Source organism: Siphateles boraxobius, unplaced genomic scaffold (assembly GCF_051911475.1).
Source record: "Siphateles boraxobius isolate OS27281-9 unplaced genomic scaffold, OSU_SipBor_1 39, whole genome shotgun sequence".
NCBI lineage: Eukaryota > Metazoa > Chordata > Actinopteri > Cypriniformes > Leuciscidae > Siphateles > Siphateles boraxobius.
In genome coordinates, this window is record NW_027509019.1 from 2,649,153 (window position 1) to 2,667,500 (window position 18,348).

At 47.3% G+C, this 18,348-nt stretch overlaps 1 protein-coding gene across 2 annotated transcripts in view; it reads right to left on the reverse strand.

The window, feature by feature from the left end:
- mfsd1 (major facilitator superfamily domain containing 1) overlaps positions 1-18,348 on the reverse strand; it is a 41,515-nt gene that overhangs the window by 14,023 nt on the left and 9,144 nt on the right. The window contains exons 12-16 of one of the 2 annotated variants that reach the window (XM_077197350.1): positions 18,269-18,348; positions 17,991-18,103; positions 15,927-15,974; positions 12,182-12,233; positions 5,713-5,818 (exon numbers count right to left, since the gene is read on the reverse strand). The exon at positions 18,269-18,348 is cut by the window's right edge and continues 18 nt beyond it. In XM_077197350.1, coding sequence (XP_077053465.1) covers positions 5,713-5,818; positions 12,182-12,233; positions 15,927-15,974; positions 17,991-18,103; positions 18,269-18,348 — 399 coding nt within the window. Of the gene's footprint in view, positions 1-5,712; positions 5,819-5,897; positions 7,773-12,181; positions 12,234-15,926; positions 15,975-17,990; positions 18,104-18,268 lie in introns of those variants that run through there. The other variant, XM_077197349.1, reaches the window with a different exon arrangement.

Genomic DNA, 18,348 nt, shown 5'->3' on the forward strand with positions numbered 1-18,348 from the left:
CGCAGCGCAACTGATATTGCTCTGCGAGCCACGAAGGCCACGGTTAAGGGTTTAGCCGAACGCTTCACTGAGGCCCAGAACGCTTCACAAGCTATAAGCCATTTCCTGCCAAGCGCTCCAGCTCATCGCAGAGCAGACAGAGACCGCTACAGCCGCAGCGGGCTAGAACAGCTCCCACCGCCTCTCAGCCCGCGCCTCAGGCTGACACTCGACGCCGCTCGCGCTCTCACAACCGCAAGCCGCCGTCTGAGCGACGGGGTCCTCGGCCCAAGATTGTGCTGAACCCTGAGCCTCGAAAGCCGTCCTAGCCACAGGAATGAGAAGAGAGAGTGCGTGTCTCGCAAAAGCCGGACCACTCTCTCTGCAAAAACTCAAACATTACCCAGTCCCCTTACAGGCGGCTGGATATGTCCATACAGCAGTTAATGGGCCAGTCAAAGAGCTCGCTCCCCTGCAAACAAACGCCGTGTTTACGGCGACGCACAGAAAACACAAAAAGAGTATTTTTCTGCCTGTGTCACTAAGGGTTCACATGTCCACAAAGTGTGCATTCCCAGATACTGTCAAAACAGTGCCAAATTCATTCCCAGCTCAGGCTTCGCGCCCCATGAATGTAGATCACGTGCCTACGGTCATGTACGCACCACTACACACAAGCACTGTTCACACAGTTATAAATTCACCCCCAGTAAAAGCGGGAAACATTCTAAAAGTGACGAGTGTGCCTACCACTGTTTATGCACCCCCACTTATAAACACTGTCCTTACAGTGTCAAACACAACCCCAGCTCAGGCTGCGAGTTTTACAGACACAGCGCGCGCTGTTGTAATCACACACGCGCCCATTCACTCAGCTGCTCAGCGCGCGCCCGCGCCTCTGAGAGCCACGAGCTCAGGCGATTCGCTGGCCGGGTCCCTACTTCACAGCGGCCCGCCCCTAGCCTGTATTCAGCCCATATCTGTACACGCAGCGGCATGGGAAAACATTCCAGATATGCCGAAATGGGTATTGGATATAGTAAAGCACGGATACTCGCTCCAGTTCGCTCGCAGACCACCACGTTTTACGACTGTGGTCGAGACGAAAGTGAGAAAGGAGTGTTCACATGTTCTACGCACCGTGGTGCGCAAACTAATAGAAAAGGGCGCTGTGGAAACTGTTCCCCCCTCTATGAGCTAGGAAGGTTTTTACAGCCGCTATTTTCTCGTCCCGAAAAAGGATGGCGGTCTCCGCCCCATCCTAGATCTCAGACACCTGAACAAAGAACTAATGATTCGCTCGTTCAGAATGTTAACAACCAAGCATATCCTCGCGCAAGTACGCCCAGGAGATTGGTTTCTCTCAGTGGATCTGAAAGATGCTTACTTTCACATTCCAATAGTGCCTCATCACAGGCCGTTTCTGAGATTCGCTTTCGAGGGACAGTCTTACCAGTACACAGTACTTCCGTTCGGCCTGTCCCTGGCTCCCCGTACATTTACGAAATGTATGGATGCAGCACTTTCCCCCTTGAGACGAAGGGGAGTGCGAATACTGAATTATCTCGACGATTGGCTGGTCCTAGCACAATCAGAGTGTCAGTTAATAACACACAGATCTTGGATTATCAGCCATTTAGAATGCCTGGGTCTAAGAATCAATTTTACAAAAAGCATACTATCTCCCAGCCAGAGGATTTCTTTCCTGGGAATAGTTCTAGACTCGATGCAAATGACAGCGCGTCTCTCATCAGAGCGCGCGCTCACCATCCGGCGCCTTGCAACATCATTCAGGGCGGGCGCGCGCGCCCCCGTCAAGCGGTTTCAGAGGATGCTCGGTCTCATGGCCTCAGCATCGGCCGTACTCCAGCTAGGATTGTTGCATATGCGCCCTCTCCAACGCTGGCTCAAGAGCCGCGTCCCTACTCACATGTGGCGTTCGGGCCACCTTTTAATCAGAGCGAACCATGGCTGTATAAAAGCCCTGACGCACTGGAAAGCCGCCGACTGGTACCAGTCAGGCGTGAGTCTGGGTGTGAACACAAGGAGAAAGATGATAACGACAGATGCCTCCAAAATAGGTTGGGGGGCCCTTTACGAGGGCAGGCCTGTCTCCGGCTTTTGGTCAAACCCGGAAAAGCGCCTACACATAAACTGTCTGGAGATGAAAGCGGTCGCTTTGGCTCTCAGAGCCCTGCTTCCACATCTAAAAAACGAACACGTCCTGGTCCGAACGGACAACATGACGGTGGTGTCGTACATAAATCGCCAGGGTGGACTCAGGTCGAGCTCCATGCATTCAATGGCCAGGAGACTCATTTTATGGTCCCAGCACAACTTGCGCTCGCTGAGAGCAGCGCATGTGCCAGGCGCCCTGAACCAGGGGGCAGACATGCTATCCAGAGACAAGATTCTCCCAGGAGAATGGGCTCTCAACCCGCTGACGATTCAGTGGTTATGGAAAACCTTTGGCAAAGCGGAGATCGACCTCTTTGCCTCCAAGGAGAACGCGCACTGCTCTCTTTTCTTCACTAAAAGCACGGACGCACTCGCCCAGAGCTGGCCGAGCCGCCCCTTATATGCCTTTCCCCCGATCGCGATGCTGCCACAGGTCATCAGTCGGGTCAGAGAGGAGCAAAACGCAGTGCTTCTGATAGCCCCACTCTGGAAGAACCAAACATGGTTTCCAGATCTGATGCAAATGCAATCTGCACCACGGCCGATTCCACTGAGGCCAGACCTCCTCAGTCAGGCCAGCGGGATGATATTTCATCCCCGCCCCGATCTGTGGGCCCTTCATGCATGGCCCCTCAACGGGTTCCCAGGAACCTCACGAGCGGAGCGCTAAAAACCATCGCTGAGCGCCCTCCACGAGACGCTTATATGCTCAGAAATGGAAAGTGTTCAGTGACTGGTGTAATGCCAAGGGCCTGAACCCTGAAACATGCGAGATTACGAACGTACTCGCTTTTCTACAAGGGCTTCTGGAGGCGGGCCGCACCCCCTCCACGCTCAAAGTATATTTGGCGGCCATCACAGCGTCACACGACCCTGTAATGGAACGTCCATTGGGAAGAAACGACCTAATTATTCGTTTCCTAAGGGGCGCTAGGAGGATGAACCCTTCACGCCCCCCCTCAGTGCCGATCTGGGACCTAGCTAATGTCCTAGACGCTCTTAAAGGGCCTCCGTTCGAACCACTCCGAACCGTGCACCTTAAACAGCTCTCGCTTAAGACTGCAGCTCTCTAGTCTGCACTCGCCTCGGTCAAGAGAGTGGGCGACCTGCACGCGCTTTCGACAAGCGCTGCCTGCCTAGAATTCGGACCTAACGTCTGCAGGGTCGTCCTTAGACCGAAACATGGGTATATTCCTAAAGTGCTCACCACTCCCTTCAGAGCACAGGTTATCTCCCTAACTGCGCCGTCGTCTCCAGCAGACGAACACGACGCTAATCTACTCTGCCCCGTTAGGGCTCTCAGAGTGTATTTGGAGCGTTCTGCCCTATTCAGACAGACAGAACAACTGTTTGTATGCTTTGGCGGCCGTACGAAAGGTTCCGCCGTTTCAAAGCAGAGAATCTCTCACTGGATAGTTGAGGCTATAGCACTGGCTTATGAAGCTAAGGGACTTCAATGCCCCTGGGGATTAAACGCACACTCCATCAGGAGTGTGGCTTCTTCCTGGGCATGGTCGAGCGGGATACCGATCGAGGATATTTGTGCGGCGGCAGGCTGGGCCTCACGTTCACATTTATCAGGTTCTACAACCTACAGGTCCCGACATTGCATTCCAATGTACTATCAGCATTATGCTAGTTGAACTACGAGTTCGTATCTAGATTATGTATGTGCTTGTGTCACACTGAGCGGCTTCTAGCCGCTCTGTTTTTTTCCCCACATATAAAACTCGCCTCTGCCGGCTAGTTGGATGATAACTTTGTTTTTCAGCTCAGGCACCTGCCTCTGGCTATCATAAGGCGAAGTTCAGCATGCACGGCGTTTTGCATGGTGTTCCCATAGCGTAAGCTACTTACGCAATAGGAGAGACCTCTCGAAAGGGAACGACTCTGTTACTAACGTAACCTCGGTTCCCTGAGAGGAGGGAACGAGTATTGCGTAAGCTGCCGTGCTTGTGCTTGGTTAGTTCGCTTCAGTCGTTTTAACCTAAAGAACTCTCATGACGGGGCGCCCAATAAATAGCTCTTGGCCACGCCCATCTCGACGGGCTCTGACGCGCGCAGGCGCGAAGCGCGCTCTTTGGTCGCGCATTCAGAGTCGCCCCGTCATCGGTTCGAGCAAGTTGTTTTCTCTGTTACCTGCAGGCCCAGATGTGTGTGTGTGTTTTCTCTGTTACCTGCAGGCCCAGATGTGTGTGTGTGTTTTCTGCTACCTGCAGGCCCAGATGTGTATGTGTTTTCTCTGTTACCTGCAGGCCCAGATGTGTGTGTGTATTTTCTGCTACCTGCAGGCCCAGATGTGTGTGTGTTTCTGTTACCTGTAGGCCCAGATGTGTGTGTGTGTGTTTTCTCTGTTACCTGCAGGCCCAGATGTGTGTTTTCTGTTACCTGTAGGCCCAGATGTGTGTGTGTGTTTTCTCTGTTACCTGCAGGCCCAGATGTGTGTGTGTGTGTGTTTTCTCTGTTACCTGCAGGCCCAGATGTGTGTGTTTTCTCTGTTACCTGCACCCCCAGATGTGTGTGTTTTCTGCTACCTGCAGGCCCAGATGTGTGTGTGTGTGTGTTTTCTGTTACCTGCACACCCAGATGTGGGTTTTCTGTTACCTGCAGGCCCAGATATGTGTGTGTGTGTGTTTTCTGTTACCTGCACACCCAGATGTGTGTATTTTCTGCTACCTGCAGGCCCAGATGTGTGTGTGTGTGTGTTTTCTCTGTTACCTGCACACCCAGATGTGTGTATTTTCTGTTACCTGCACGCCCAGATGTGTGTGTTTTCTGTTACCTGCACGCCCAGATGTGTGTGTGTGTGTGTGTTTTCTGTTACCTGCACACCAGATGTGTGTGTTTTCTGCTACCTGCAGGCCCAGATGTGTGTGTGTGTGTTTTCTGTTACCTGCACACCCAGATGTGTGTATTTTCTGTTACCTGCACGCCCAGATGTGTGTGTTTTCTGTTACCTGCACACCCAGATGTGTGTTTTCTGTTACCTGCACACCCAGATGTGTGTGTGTGTGCGTTTTCTCTGTTACCTGCACACCCAGATGTGTGTGTTTTCTGTTACCTGCACACCCAGATGTGTGTGTGTTTTCTGTTACCTGCACACCCAGATGTGTGTGTGTGTGTTTTCTCTGTTACCTGCACACCCAGATGTGTGTATTTTCTGTTACCTGCACGCCCAGATGTGTGTGTTTTCTGTTACCTGCACACCCAGATGTGTGTGTGTTTTCTGTTACCTGCACACCCAGATGTGTGTGTGTGTGTGTTTTGTCTGTTACCTGCACGCCCAGATGTGTGTGTTTTCTGTTACCTGCACACCCGGATGTGTGTGTTTTCTCTGTTACCTGCACGCCCAGATGTTTGTGTTTTCTGTTACCTGCAGGCCCTGATGTGTGTGTGTGTGTGTGTTTTCTCTGTTACCTGCACGCCCAGATGTGTGTGTTTTCTGTTACCTGCAGGCCCTGATGTGTGTGTTTTCTCTGTTACCTGCACGCCCAGATGTGTGTGTTTTCTGTTACCTGCAGGCCCTGATGTGTGTGTGTGTGTTTTCTCTGTTACCTGCACGCCCAGTCTTGACAGATAGCGGTTGCGCACACCGAACGGGGACAGAGGCTTCAGATGCTCTCGATCCTCCACAGTCTCCTGATTGACACGCTGGACATCCCTGAGACAAAACTGGGGTTTCACTACACTGACATCTGCCATTTACACACGCACACACACACAGACTCAAAAACAAACAGTACTTCTCATTTTTTTATTATCATCATGAGAGTCAGTGACAGATTGCGAGTGAAGACCAGTCAATAGTCTTGTGCTGCACTGCAGCGTTCAGAATCAAACACATCACGAGCTGCGCTGAAAATCTTTGATCATTAGCTCATAAAAATCGATATCAAATAGTATTTAAAATACAGCATTACGCGCAGAACGATGAAATATTAAACACAGAGATGAAGCTGAAGCCATATAATCATACTATATAGAATATATAGGAAGTACATCCCATGACGCTGTCAACGACATGCGTCATATTTCATATTTCAACTCAAATACTTCTGATAGAAAACATAAGATAAAAAAATGTAATTGTACATAGATGATATATATTTGAATCATGTAAACTCTTGAAATAGTTTTAACATGTTGATATCTGCCATTGTGAATGTACTGGGTCCTGCGGGATTAGATCTGCTACGGCTGTTGATTATTAAGTGTGGACTCGCTAATAGACACACACTGTAAGATCCGCTGCATTAATAGACATTCACCAATGCTGTATCAGATCTAGACAGGTGGAGCTGGGGAGGTGGAGGGGTTCAGAGGAACAGCACACTATCCTACAGCTAACACTCAACCACACTATTTAAATGTAGAGCACGCATCTCATTGGCTGCAGGATCAGCTGAGCCAATCAGCTTGTGCCATGCCGTAATGATGTCGTTGCTTGCAGATTGCATGTAAAGGACCATCAGCCTGCGCCACCTAGAGTTTCATGACTTAAGCGAATTACAAATTGCAAAAAAATGTAAATAATAACATGACAAATCTTCAAGAAAAATGCTTTAAAGTCAATATGAAATGCCATTTACAATATCTATGGGTAAGGGCCATTCGTAGAACGCGTTTCTCCAATGTCAACGCACTAGACGGGCGTCTTTAACCGTCGCACTCGTTACACGGCATTCTAGAAACACGGTGCTCAAGTTAAAAGTAGTTCAACTTTTTAAAAAATTAGCTTTTCTCGTCTCACGTTTTTAACAGCACAAACGCGTTCTGTGTGAACCGGCCCAAAGACAGTTAATCTTGATAAACAGGAGGTAAATAGTCAGTTCTTCGGGGATAAAGTCAATCAAGTGAACCCCATGTTAATGTGCAAACAAACCAGAATTATAGAAATGATTAAAACTGTAACTACAATACAAATAAGGCAAGTTAAGACGAGCAGCTTACAGTGCGAGTCGATCATGATGAAGTGAGTCCAGTGAAGGACAGGATCACACTACACAACAGAGCTGATGACAGTGCACTCAGGCTTCGCTTCAGTACTAAAGGGGAAAGACTCGAGAACTGGTCAGTGGTCCCGTGTGTGTTTCTATAGTGGACCCTGAACACAGAAAGCTCTTCGATGTTTATAATGCTTCCCTGAGACATCGGCTGGACCTCATGAAGAAACGTGCCTCATATCTCATCCCGGAATGAGAAAGAAAGAAAGAAAGAAAGAAAGAAAAGGGGGAAGAATACATCAAGAATACTTTAGGACCTTGTGACATTATTTTCATTACAATTAACCCATTACTACAATAATACAGTGATTAAAATAATCCTACCCTGGCACAGTTTCTTTATTAAAATCATGAGTTAAAATCATAGGTACTACAGGGTAATTACATGGTATTAATATCATGAAGAATTATTAAAATTGTATATTATAAATGTTTTTTTGGCATTACAGTAACAAGAATTTGGCTTTTAAAACTGATGAGAATAATGTCACAAGATCATGTAAAAAGCTTTCTAGTTGTGTGTCCATCTGTCCGGTGCTCATCTAAAGGATTGTGGGTGATGTGGTCAGAGGAAAGTGTTCAGTGAAGGACGCAGTGCAGGAGAGCCGTCACCTGAAACACACACACACACACACACACACACACACACACACACACACACGTAAACCAGAGACAGAGTCACAGTTCATCCTCAAAGCTTGACATAAACACAGTCCTGAAGGAAACGTGTCCTCAACACTTCGTCGGCCATCTTGTATTTATGGGTTTGCTGGCATTGACAGAGTGACTGTGGGATTATATCTGAAGCTGCCAAAACAAGATATTACATAAAGCAGCATTTTTATAACCGGCCCATGATTAGGGCTGCACGATTAATCAAAATCACGATTCGTCTTAGTGTGAAGAGGATGGATTATAATAATGGATTATTAATGAAATAACTCTATGCCCAGTGTGTAAGTGAAGAGCAGATCTGTGATCAGTAGTGAATAAGAGTCGCTTCGCTTATAACACGCATTTGTTCATAAACCTGTTGTACACAAAAAGACAATGTTTAATCACGTTTTTAATCCAAACTCACATCATAACGCCAGCCGAGTGTTTAATAACTGTGAGCTGATGTGTCCATCACAGAAAGTATATTATTTTACAGTTTTCTACACAGTGATAAAAGCTATGTCTGATAGCTTTGCTTTATTATTATGAAAATACCGGAGAAGGCTTGAAGATCAGCCATATATTGTGTTTATGTTTAATCAGTCAGTGTTTCTGTATTTCAGTGCTTGTGTCCACATCAGGGCTTTCCCCGAACGTCATGAGTTATATTTCTTCCCTGAGGCATTAGGAAGTGTTCTGGGTAAAATAGGAAATGAAATGTGAAGTACACCTGATAATATTTTTTATAATGCTACAAATAAGTGTTATTAAAATAGTGATATCTCTTGTTTTGTTTCATAATTTTATTTAGCAATAATAATAATAATAATAATATTAATTTTTAAGCACAAAATTTGGGGCCAAATTGTGCAGCCCTACAAACAAGCAAAACAAATGGTGCTCTTAATAATATTTTTTTTTGATAATTTGTAAAAAAAAAAAAAATTATATATATATATATATATATATATATATATATATATATATTTTTTTTTTTTTTTTTTTTAAATATCAAATTGCAATTTTAACCAGAAAAAAGAGAAAGAATTAAAGCTGCAGTCCGTAGTTTTTCCTCTTTGTCGCCGTCTGTTAGAAACCTGCAGTTATTGGGGAACGATCAGCTGTGTGTGGGTCGTGCCTCGGGTGAATCCGGTGTTAGAGGAGTGTGTGCGGCTGTCAGTCGGTGTGATACTGGCGTTCGCAGTCACAGATTACACTTATGGGAAGTATGACCAACATGAGAATATTCACTGGAAAATGTCCTCTGAACGAGGCACATCCACTTTTGTTCTGACTAACTAAGGGTAAAGCACTGCAGTAAATCAGCTGATTAAACCTATCGATCGCTAATGTCCAGCAGGAAAAGCCATCTCTGCGTCCGTTTCGAACCCTTTCAAAACACGGAGTTCACTTCACCTTTCTAAAGCCCTTCCGATATTATCCTGGTTTTCGCATGGGCCGGTTGCAGTCTCTTTTCTTCTGGACCCACTCCCAAGTCTTCTGCATTTTACAACGGGTGAATCTTAAGGGTGCGCCGATCCGATACTCAGTATTGCTCCGATACTACCAATATTTGCCGAATCGGGTATCGACCAGACGAGACCATCCAAATCCGATATTGTGCGTATGTTATTGTTGTACAACACAAAAGGCACACAAACATTACAAAGCATCATAATGCTTTCGTGTACTATATTCCAAGTTTTCTGAAGACATTATAGTTAAATGTGAGGTACAGATTTAAGTCGTTAAACTCAAGTTCACCTTGTGCTTCCCTCCGTAGATCTGTAGATAAAGGTCTATGGTTTGCTTAAAAGGACTTTAACGTACTGGAGTTTAGGGCTGAAACGATTCCTCGAGTTACTCGATTACAAAAATTCCTCGAGGCAACAACTCTGCCTCGAAGCCTCGTTAAATTCCCATGTAAAATGTAATTCACTATACGCGGATCTATACTATGCGATGGCAGAGAGTAAAGATGTCCATAAACGGCAGAGAATGTCTAAAGTTTGGGATCATTACATACTTAAAAAGAAAGAGAACCAGGTGCAATGTGTCTACTGCGAAGTAGACCTGGCATACCACAACAGTACGACTTCAGTGATTCAGAATCTGAACCGAAAACATCCACTCCATGCCAAGCGTAACTGAAACATAACCTAATGGTGTGTTCACACCGAACGCGAATAGAGCGTCAAAGACGCGTCTATCGCGTCTAGTTAGACGCTTAAACATTCGCTGAATGTTGAACCCCTTCACTTACACACACACACACAGACACACACGCATACACACACACGCATGCACCCTCGTCTCTCTCACGAGCCAGTCAGATCAATTGCGGCAATGCATCACATACGCTTAAACTTTTATGTACTCACGCAACAATAATTTCAGCATGCATTCACTGTATACACCGCGACGTAATTGGAACAAATATTGTATTGCAGTCTTTGTGAGACCTTGTTTGTATGTCACGTCTTCCAAATAGTTACAGACAACAACAAAAAATGAAATTCCCCAGCCTGCTTCTCCAAATCCACTCGTACTTTTGGGGAAGACATTTTAATTGGCTACCAAAGTAATTGAGCATAGAACATTGTTGGCACTTATACTAAATGGGTAAAAATTGCAATAAATAGGCCTAGTTTTGGAGCCAAATGTTGGAGTTGGAATACGTTTTTTTTGTTTGTTTTTTGAGAAATAAAAGCCAAATGCTTGATCATTTTACAGCCACATCATTTTCGTTATGCATTATTTGTTTTAGTTGTTTAAAAACACACAAAAAATTATCCGATTACTCGATCGCTAGAAGTGCTAGATTAATCGATTACAAAAAGAATCGATAGCTGCGGCCCTACTGGAGTTTCACATGTTACTTTCTCCCGGGTGTCTGTTAGATCACAACACTGGAGTAGAGAGCGATATAATTGTTCTTCACGCGCACATTAACTGAAATTTAAAACTGTTAAGAGCCTCAAACTAATGAATAAATAAATGAAATATATGTATATTTTACTTTTGTGCTTTGAACTTTTCAATGTGAAGCGCTGCGCGCCGTGACTCCTGTTGCTTCGAGCGCATCATTCTTCGCTCGGGATGCGCATAAATGTTTCGTGCCGCTCTGAATTGAAGCCTTTCATATTACAATACTTTTGCGCAATGGCAGTTTGTTGATAGTTAGTTGTTCTGTCCAATCTATCATATGTTGCTGCTTCATTAAAAAGTTGCACTTAAATTTTTAAAGAAATGTCTTTTAATTATATAGTATATATTGTCTGTATATTGTTTTACAAAGTAAGGAAATTAATGTTTAAGTCAAGCTTTGATGCCTTTAACAAAATATTAATCACAGTCTCTTCCCCACAGTGAGGCATACAGATACAGTTTATCAGGTAATTCGGCACTGTTTTTTTAATTATTATTTTAGTATGTATCTGATCAGTACTGGGTATCGGCCAATACTGAGACCCAGGTATCAGTATCGGAGGCAAAAAGGCGGATCGTGCCCCCCCTAGTGAATCTCCAGTCGTCACTGGTGTTTGTCGTTTGAACCTTTCTGGATCCGCCATCAAATCGATGTTTAATTATATCAAGTGCTGTAGGAAAAGGCTATAAATCTCCAGCTCAACATCCTCACACTCGTAGCCTACTAGCCGACTCTTCTTTATGTGTTCAGATGTGACGTAATGATCAAACACACGCTCGAGTTTACCGCTGAAATCCACCAGTACCACTGGAGTTACACACATTATTACAAGCATACCGTTGTGAATCGAGCTACGGTAAGCAGAGAGTTTTGAACACTGGCTGGTTATGTACTTGCTCAATTTTACTTTGGTTCATTTAACCCAAAAATGTTACAGACTGCAGCTTAAAAAAACAAAAAATATATTAATATCACAATCGGATTCCCAAATCGTGCCACCCTACCCATGATGCCTCAGATGAGGTCTACAGGAAACTGAAGAGGATAAGGAACAGAGCTAAAACATTAAATAGTTTGCAGGTTTTCCAAAAGACAAGATATGTCCAACAAACAAAACGACACGCGATTTAAAAGTCTGGAGTGTTCTTGGATTCACTGGAGAACACACACACACACACACACACACACACACACACACACACACACAGCAGCGCCACTAAACATCTGGACACTCGACTTACACATAAGGGGAGTTACTGGGGGTAAAACGTGTTGAACGGTCACGACTCGACTGTTCAGACAGACTGAGAACTTCAGTTCTCTCTCCTAGCAGAGGAACCAGTTTCTGTTCCATCAACGCTTCTGTCGAATGCTCTGTGTGTGTGTGTGTGTGTGTGTGTGTGTGTGTGTGGGTGAAGGAGAGGCGTTTACTCACTCAGATTTGAGTCGTTGGGCTCGCGTGGAGGCGGACAGGTTCAGCTCTCCCTCTGGTGACAAAAGCACAGGAAGTGTGTGTGAGTAACGGCCCACCACAGGCTGAGCACAGGAAGTGTGTGTGAGTAACGGCCCGCTACAGGCTGAGCACAGGAAGTGTGTGTGAGTAACGGCCCGCTACAGGCCGAGCACAGGAAGTGTGTGTGAGTAACGTAACGGCCCGCTACAGGCCGAGCACAGGAAGTGTGTGTGAGTAACAGGAAGTGTGTGTGAGTAACAGGAAGTGTGTGTGAGTAACAGGAAGTGTGTGTGAGTAACAGGAAGTGTGTGTGAGTAACGGCCCGCTACTGGCCGAGCACAGGAAGTGTGTGTGAGTAACGGCCCGCTACAGGCCGAGCACAGGAAGTGTGTGTGAGTAACAGGAAGTGTGTGTGAGTAACAGGAAGTGTGTGTGAGTAACGGCCCGCTACAGGCCGAGCACAGGAAGTGTGTGTGAGTAACGGCCCGCTACAGGCCGAGCACAGGAAGTGTGTGTGAGTAACGGCCCGCTACAGGCCGAGCACAAGAAGTGTGTGTGAGTAACAGGAAGTGTGTGTGGGTAACGGCCCGCTACAGGCCGAGCACAGGAAGTGTGTGTGAGTAACGGCCCGCTACAGGCCGAGCACAGGAAGTGTGTGTGAGTAACGGCCCGCTACAGGCCGAGCACAGGAAGTGTGTGTGAGTAACAGGAAGTGTGTGTGAGTAACGGCCCGCTACTGGCCGAGCACAGGAAGTGTGTGTGAGTAACGGCCCGCTACAGGCCGAGCACAGGAAGTGTGTGTGAGTAACGGCCCGCTACAGGCCGAGCACAGGAAGTGTGTGTGAGTAACGGCCCGCTACAGGCCGAGCACAGGAAGTGTGTGTGAGTAACGGCCCGCTACAGGCCGAGCACAGGAAGTGTGTGTGAGTAACGGCCCGCTACAGGCAGAGCACAGGAAGTGTGTGTGAGTAACGGCCCGCTACAGGCCGAGCACAGGAAGTGTGTGTGAGTAACGGCCCGCTACAGGCCGAGCACAGGAAGTGTGTGTGAGTAACGGCCCGCTACTGGCCGAGCACAGGAAGTGTGTGTGAGTAACGGCCCGCTACAGGCCGAGCACAGGAAGTGTGTGTGAGTAACGGCCCGCTACAGGCCGAGCACAGGAAGTGTGTGTGAGTAACGGCCCGCTACTGGCCGAGCACAGGAAGTGTGTGTGAGTAACGGCCCGCTACAGGCCGTGCACAGGAAGTGTGTGTGAGTAACAGGAAGTGTGTGTGAGTAACAGGAAGTGTGTGTGAGTAACAGGAAGTGTGTGTGAGTAACAGGAAGTGTGTGTGAGTAACGGCCCGCTACTGGCCGAGCACAGGAAGTGTGTGTGAGTAACGGCCCGCTACAGGCCGAGCACAGGAAGTGTGTGTGAGTAACAGGAAGTGTGTGTGAGTAACAGGAAGTGTGTGTGAGTAACAGGAAGTGTGTGTGAGTAACGGCCCGCTACTGGCCGAGCACAGGAAGTGTGTGTGAGTAACGGCCCGCTACAGGCCGAGCACAGGAAGTGTGTGTGAGTAACGGCCCGCTACAGGCCGAGCACAGGAAGTGTGTGTGAGTAACAGGAAGTGTGTGTGAGTAACAGGAAGTGTGTGTGAGTAACAGGAAGTGTGTGTGAGTAACGGCCCGCTACAGGCCGAGCACAGGAAGTGTGTGTGAGTAACGGCCCGCTACAGGCCGAGCACAGGAAGTGTGTGTGAGTAACGGCCCGCTACAGGCCGAGCACAGGAAGTGTGTGTGAGTAACAGGAAGTGTGTGTGAGTAACAGGAAGTGTGTGTGAGTAACAGGAAGTGTGTGTGAGTAACGGCCCGCTACAGGCAGAGCACAGGAAGTGTGTGTGAGTAACGGCCCGCTACAGGCCGAGCACAGGAAGTGTGTGTGAGTAACGGCCCGCTACAGGCCGAGCACAGGAAGTGTGTGTGAGTAACGGCCCGCTACAGGCCGAGCACAGGAAGTGTGTGTGAGTAACGGCCCGCTACAGGCCGAGCACAGGAAGTGTGTGTGAGTAACAGGAAGTGTGTGTGAGTAACAGGAAGTGTGTGTGAGTAACGGCCCGCTACTGGCCGAGCACAGGAAGTGTGTGTGAGTAACGGCCCGCTACAGGCCGAGCACAGGAAGTGTGTGTGAGTAACGGCCCGCTACAGGCCGAGCACAGGAAGTGTGTGTGAGTAACGGCCCGCTACAGGCCGAGCACAGGAAGTGTGTGTGAGTAACGGCCCGCTACAGGCCGAGCACAGGAAGTGTGTGTGAGTAACGGCCCGCTACAGGCCGAGCACAGGAAGTGTGTGTGAGTAACGGCCCGCTACAGGCCGAGCACAGGAAGTGTGTGTGAGTAACGGCCCGCTACAGGCCGAGCACAGGAAGTGTGTGTGAGTAACAGGAAGTGTGTGTGAGTAACAGGAAGTGTGTGTGTGTAACAGGAAGTGTGTGTGAGTAACGGCCCGCTACAGGCCGAGCACAGGAAGTGTGTGTGAGTAACGGCCCGCTACAGGCCGAGCACAGGAAGTGTGTGAGTAACGGCCCGCTACAGGCCGAGCACAGGAAGTGTGTGTGAGTAACGGCCCGCTACAGGCGAGCACAGGAAGTGTGTGTGAGTAACGGCCCGCTACAGGCCGAGCACAGGAAGTGTGTGTGAGTAACTGGAAGTGTGTGTGTAACAGGAAGTGTGTGTGAGTAACGGCCCGCTACTGGCCGAGCACAGGAAGTGTGTGTGAGTAACGGCCCGCTACAGGCCGAGCACAGGAAGTGTGTGTGAGTAACAGGAAGATGTGTGTGAGTAACAGGAAGTGTGTGTGAGTAACGGCCCGCTACAGGCCGAGCACAGGAAGTGTGTGTGAGTAACGGCCCGCTACAGGCCGAGCACAGGAAGTGTGTGTGAGTAACGGCCCGCTACAGGCCGAGCACAGGAAGTGTGTGTGAGTAACGGCCCGCTACAGGCCGAGCACAGGAAGTGTGTGTGAGTAACGGCCCGCTACTGGCCGAGCACAGGAAGTGTGTGTGAGTAACGGCCCGCTACAGGCCGAGCACAGGAAGTGTGTGTGAGTAACGGCCCGCTACAGGCCGAGCACAGGAAGTGTGTGTGAGTAACGGCCCACCACAGGCTGAGCACAGGAAGTGTGTGTGAGTAACGGCCCGCTACAGGCAGAGCACAGGAAGTGTGTGTGAGTAACGGCCCGCTACAGGCCGAGCACAGGAAGTGTGTGTGAGTAACGGCCGCTACAGGCCGAGCACAGGAAGTGTGTGTGAGTAACGGCCCGCTACAGGCCGAGCACAGGAAGTGTGTGTGAGTAACGGCCCGCTACAGGCCGAGCACAGGAAGTGTGTGTGAGTAACGGCCCGCTACTGGCCGAGCACAGGAAGTGTGTGTGAGTAACGGCCCGCTACAGGCCGAGCACAGGAAGTGTGTTTGAGTAACGGCCCGCTACAGGCCGAGCACAGGAAGTGTGTGTGAGTAACGGCCCACCACAGGCTGAGCACAGGAAGTGTGTGTGAGTAACGGCCCGCTACAGGCCGAGCACAGGAAGTGTGTGTGAGTAACGGCCCGCTACAGGCCGAGCACAGGAAGTGTGTGTGAGTAACGGCCCGCTACAGGCCGAGCACAGGAAGTGTGTGTGAGTAACAGGAAGTGTGTGTGAGTAACAGGAAGTGTGTGTGAGTAACGGAAGGAGTGATCGCTGAGCTTACCTGTGTGATAATCATACAGATACAGCAACACCACCGCGAGCAGAGCCACTGAAACACACACACACACACACACACACAAGTCAGTGTTTCATCATCATTCAGGAAGACAGAATTGCAGTTTAAGGAAACTACACAACATGGGCCACAACATTAGATTAATTGAATAATTATTTCTAGTGTAACTAGTGTTCTGAACAGAGCAAGAAAAGCAAAATCATGGATAGATATAATTTTTTCCACAACTTATTACTTTTGAATAAAACATGAGCATGATTTGTGGTGTAAATCCAGCTTGTACTGTAGTTTATGTGTGAGGTCTCGATGCCCGATTCTGATTGGGTTGAGCATCCGTTTCACACACTCTTTCAATGACCACTATCCGATCCATGCATTTTCACATAGACTACTATCGGACATGATGACGACGTAACTGCCGCGGTGTGTGTGTGTGTCATCAGCTGAAACATCATCAACAGAAAGCTTCTGGTGTGTGTGATGATCAATATGGAGGTGTGTGTGTGTGTGTGTGTGTGTGTGTGTGTGTGTGTGTGTGTGCGTGTGTGTGTTTGTGTAGAAGTGTTTCTGGATGCCAGTTTGCTGTTGTGTGTTCATGTAGTTCATTACGCTGTGTGTTAAAGTGTGTTCTCAGGTTACTGATGCACAAACACAGTTTTATGCACTATTGTAACCTCGTTTTCCTTGCATGCACATATAATTGACGACAGCCCGTTGAATTATTAGAAAAATAATGCACACCCGAGGTGGTAATGCGGTCACGACGTGAAGCGGATTGGACGTTACACCTCGGTGTGCATTATTTTTCTAATAATTCAACGGCCTGAAGTCAATTATTCCACTTATACTACAGTTACCACACATCGAAACATTGTTCAAATTATGTATTTCAAGACGTTTGTAAAGTTTTTGTCATTAAAACGCTCTTGTATGTAGGACTAATTTACTGCGCATCTAATCCCACGCCTCCGGTGCTAATTCCAAAACGTCTTTTAGAGTTAGTAACGGAGGTTTGAGCCACTGACAGCAGACTAATGCTGGACATACTTAACGACTGGCTGAAACATTCGGTTTCCATCGACTGCAGCAGATTTTAAACACAGACTGAACGCGCTGAACACGCGTTTGGGCATCATCAATCATAACAAAGTATCAAATTACATTCATAACCGGCCTTACAATAAGTGTGTCCCCGGCTTTATGCAGTTATTAATGCAGTTATTAGAGAGAGAGAGAGAGAGAGAGAGAGATGTGCTTCAATGTCATTATTTATTAATTAATTCAATTCATTTGAATTAGTTCGTTCATGTTTTTTTCCTAATATTGACAGTAGTAAATGAAACACAAAGTCCTATTAACAAGTAGGCTATAGGCCTATCAATAATTATTTATTTGTTATAGCCTATTATCTGCAATAATTACGGAAACCCGTGCAGCAGGACTATCAATTTATTTATATAGGCCTATTCAGTCTAATTTTCTATTGACTATATAGGGTTATATACTTTGTTTATTAAAATTAAACTGCATGTTTCCATTGATTGTGAAGTTAGACATCGAAAATTGCAGATCAAGCGCATGGGCTGCATGTTTTTTCTTGTTATGAATTGTATGCTATTTTCCGTTATTACAGTTAACTACGCGCAGTGATATGGAACTGTAATCCGGTCAAGACCTGCCTGGAACTACGTTAGCCGTGCGTTTCCCTGAAAATAATTGCACACCTTAGAACGTTCTCAACCAATCAGAATCAAGCATTCAACAGCCCTGTAGTATAAGGAAATTATATTTTATTTAAGAACACTTGTTTGAAAAGTTAATGCACTTTAAAAAGTGAATGTCATTTCATTTCAATAGAAGATGCGATGCTTGATTTGGTTTATTTGCTTATTGCGCTCGCTTGCACCCTCTTCTGGGCATTGGAGACAATACAGTACTTTTTTAAAGTATTGCCTTTAGAATTTAAATATAATTAGAACTAATTTTTAAGAAAGAAATTTGCATTGAGCTTTTCAGCCATTTTGACAGCCGTAGTGTGCAGACACTCACAGCACAGGCAGGCGATGAAGAAGACCTCGAGGAAGAGGTAACCCTTGTTGTCCAGGATGCTTCCCGCAGCCATCGACATGACGGCCAGACCCAGGTTCTGGATGGACTGCATGCTGCACACACACACACACACACACACACACACACACACACACACACACACACACACACACACACACACACACACACACACACACACACACACACACACACCAGAGCATCAGAAACACCTGCATGATCTTCAGCAGAGGATGAGGAACATCAGGGGAGAGACTTACAATCCGTACGCCGTTCCCAGCTGATGCTCCGGCACCACAAACGCCACCATGGGCCACAGCGCACAGGCCAGCAGAGAGTA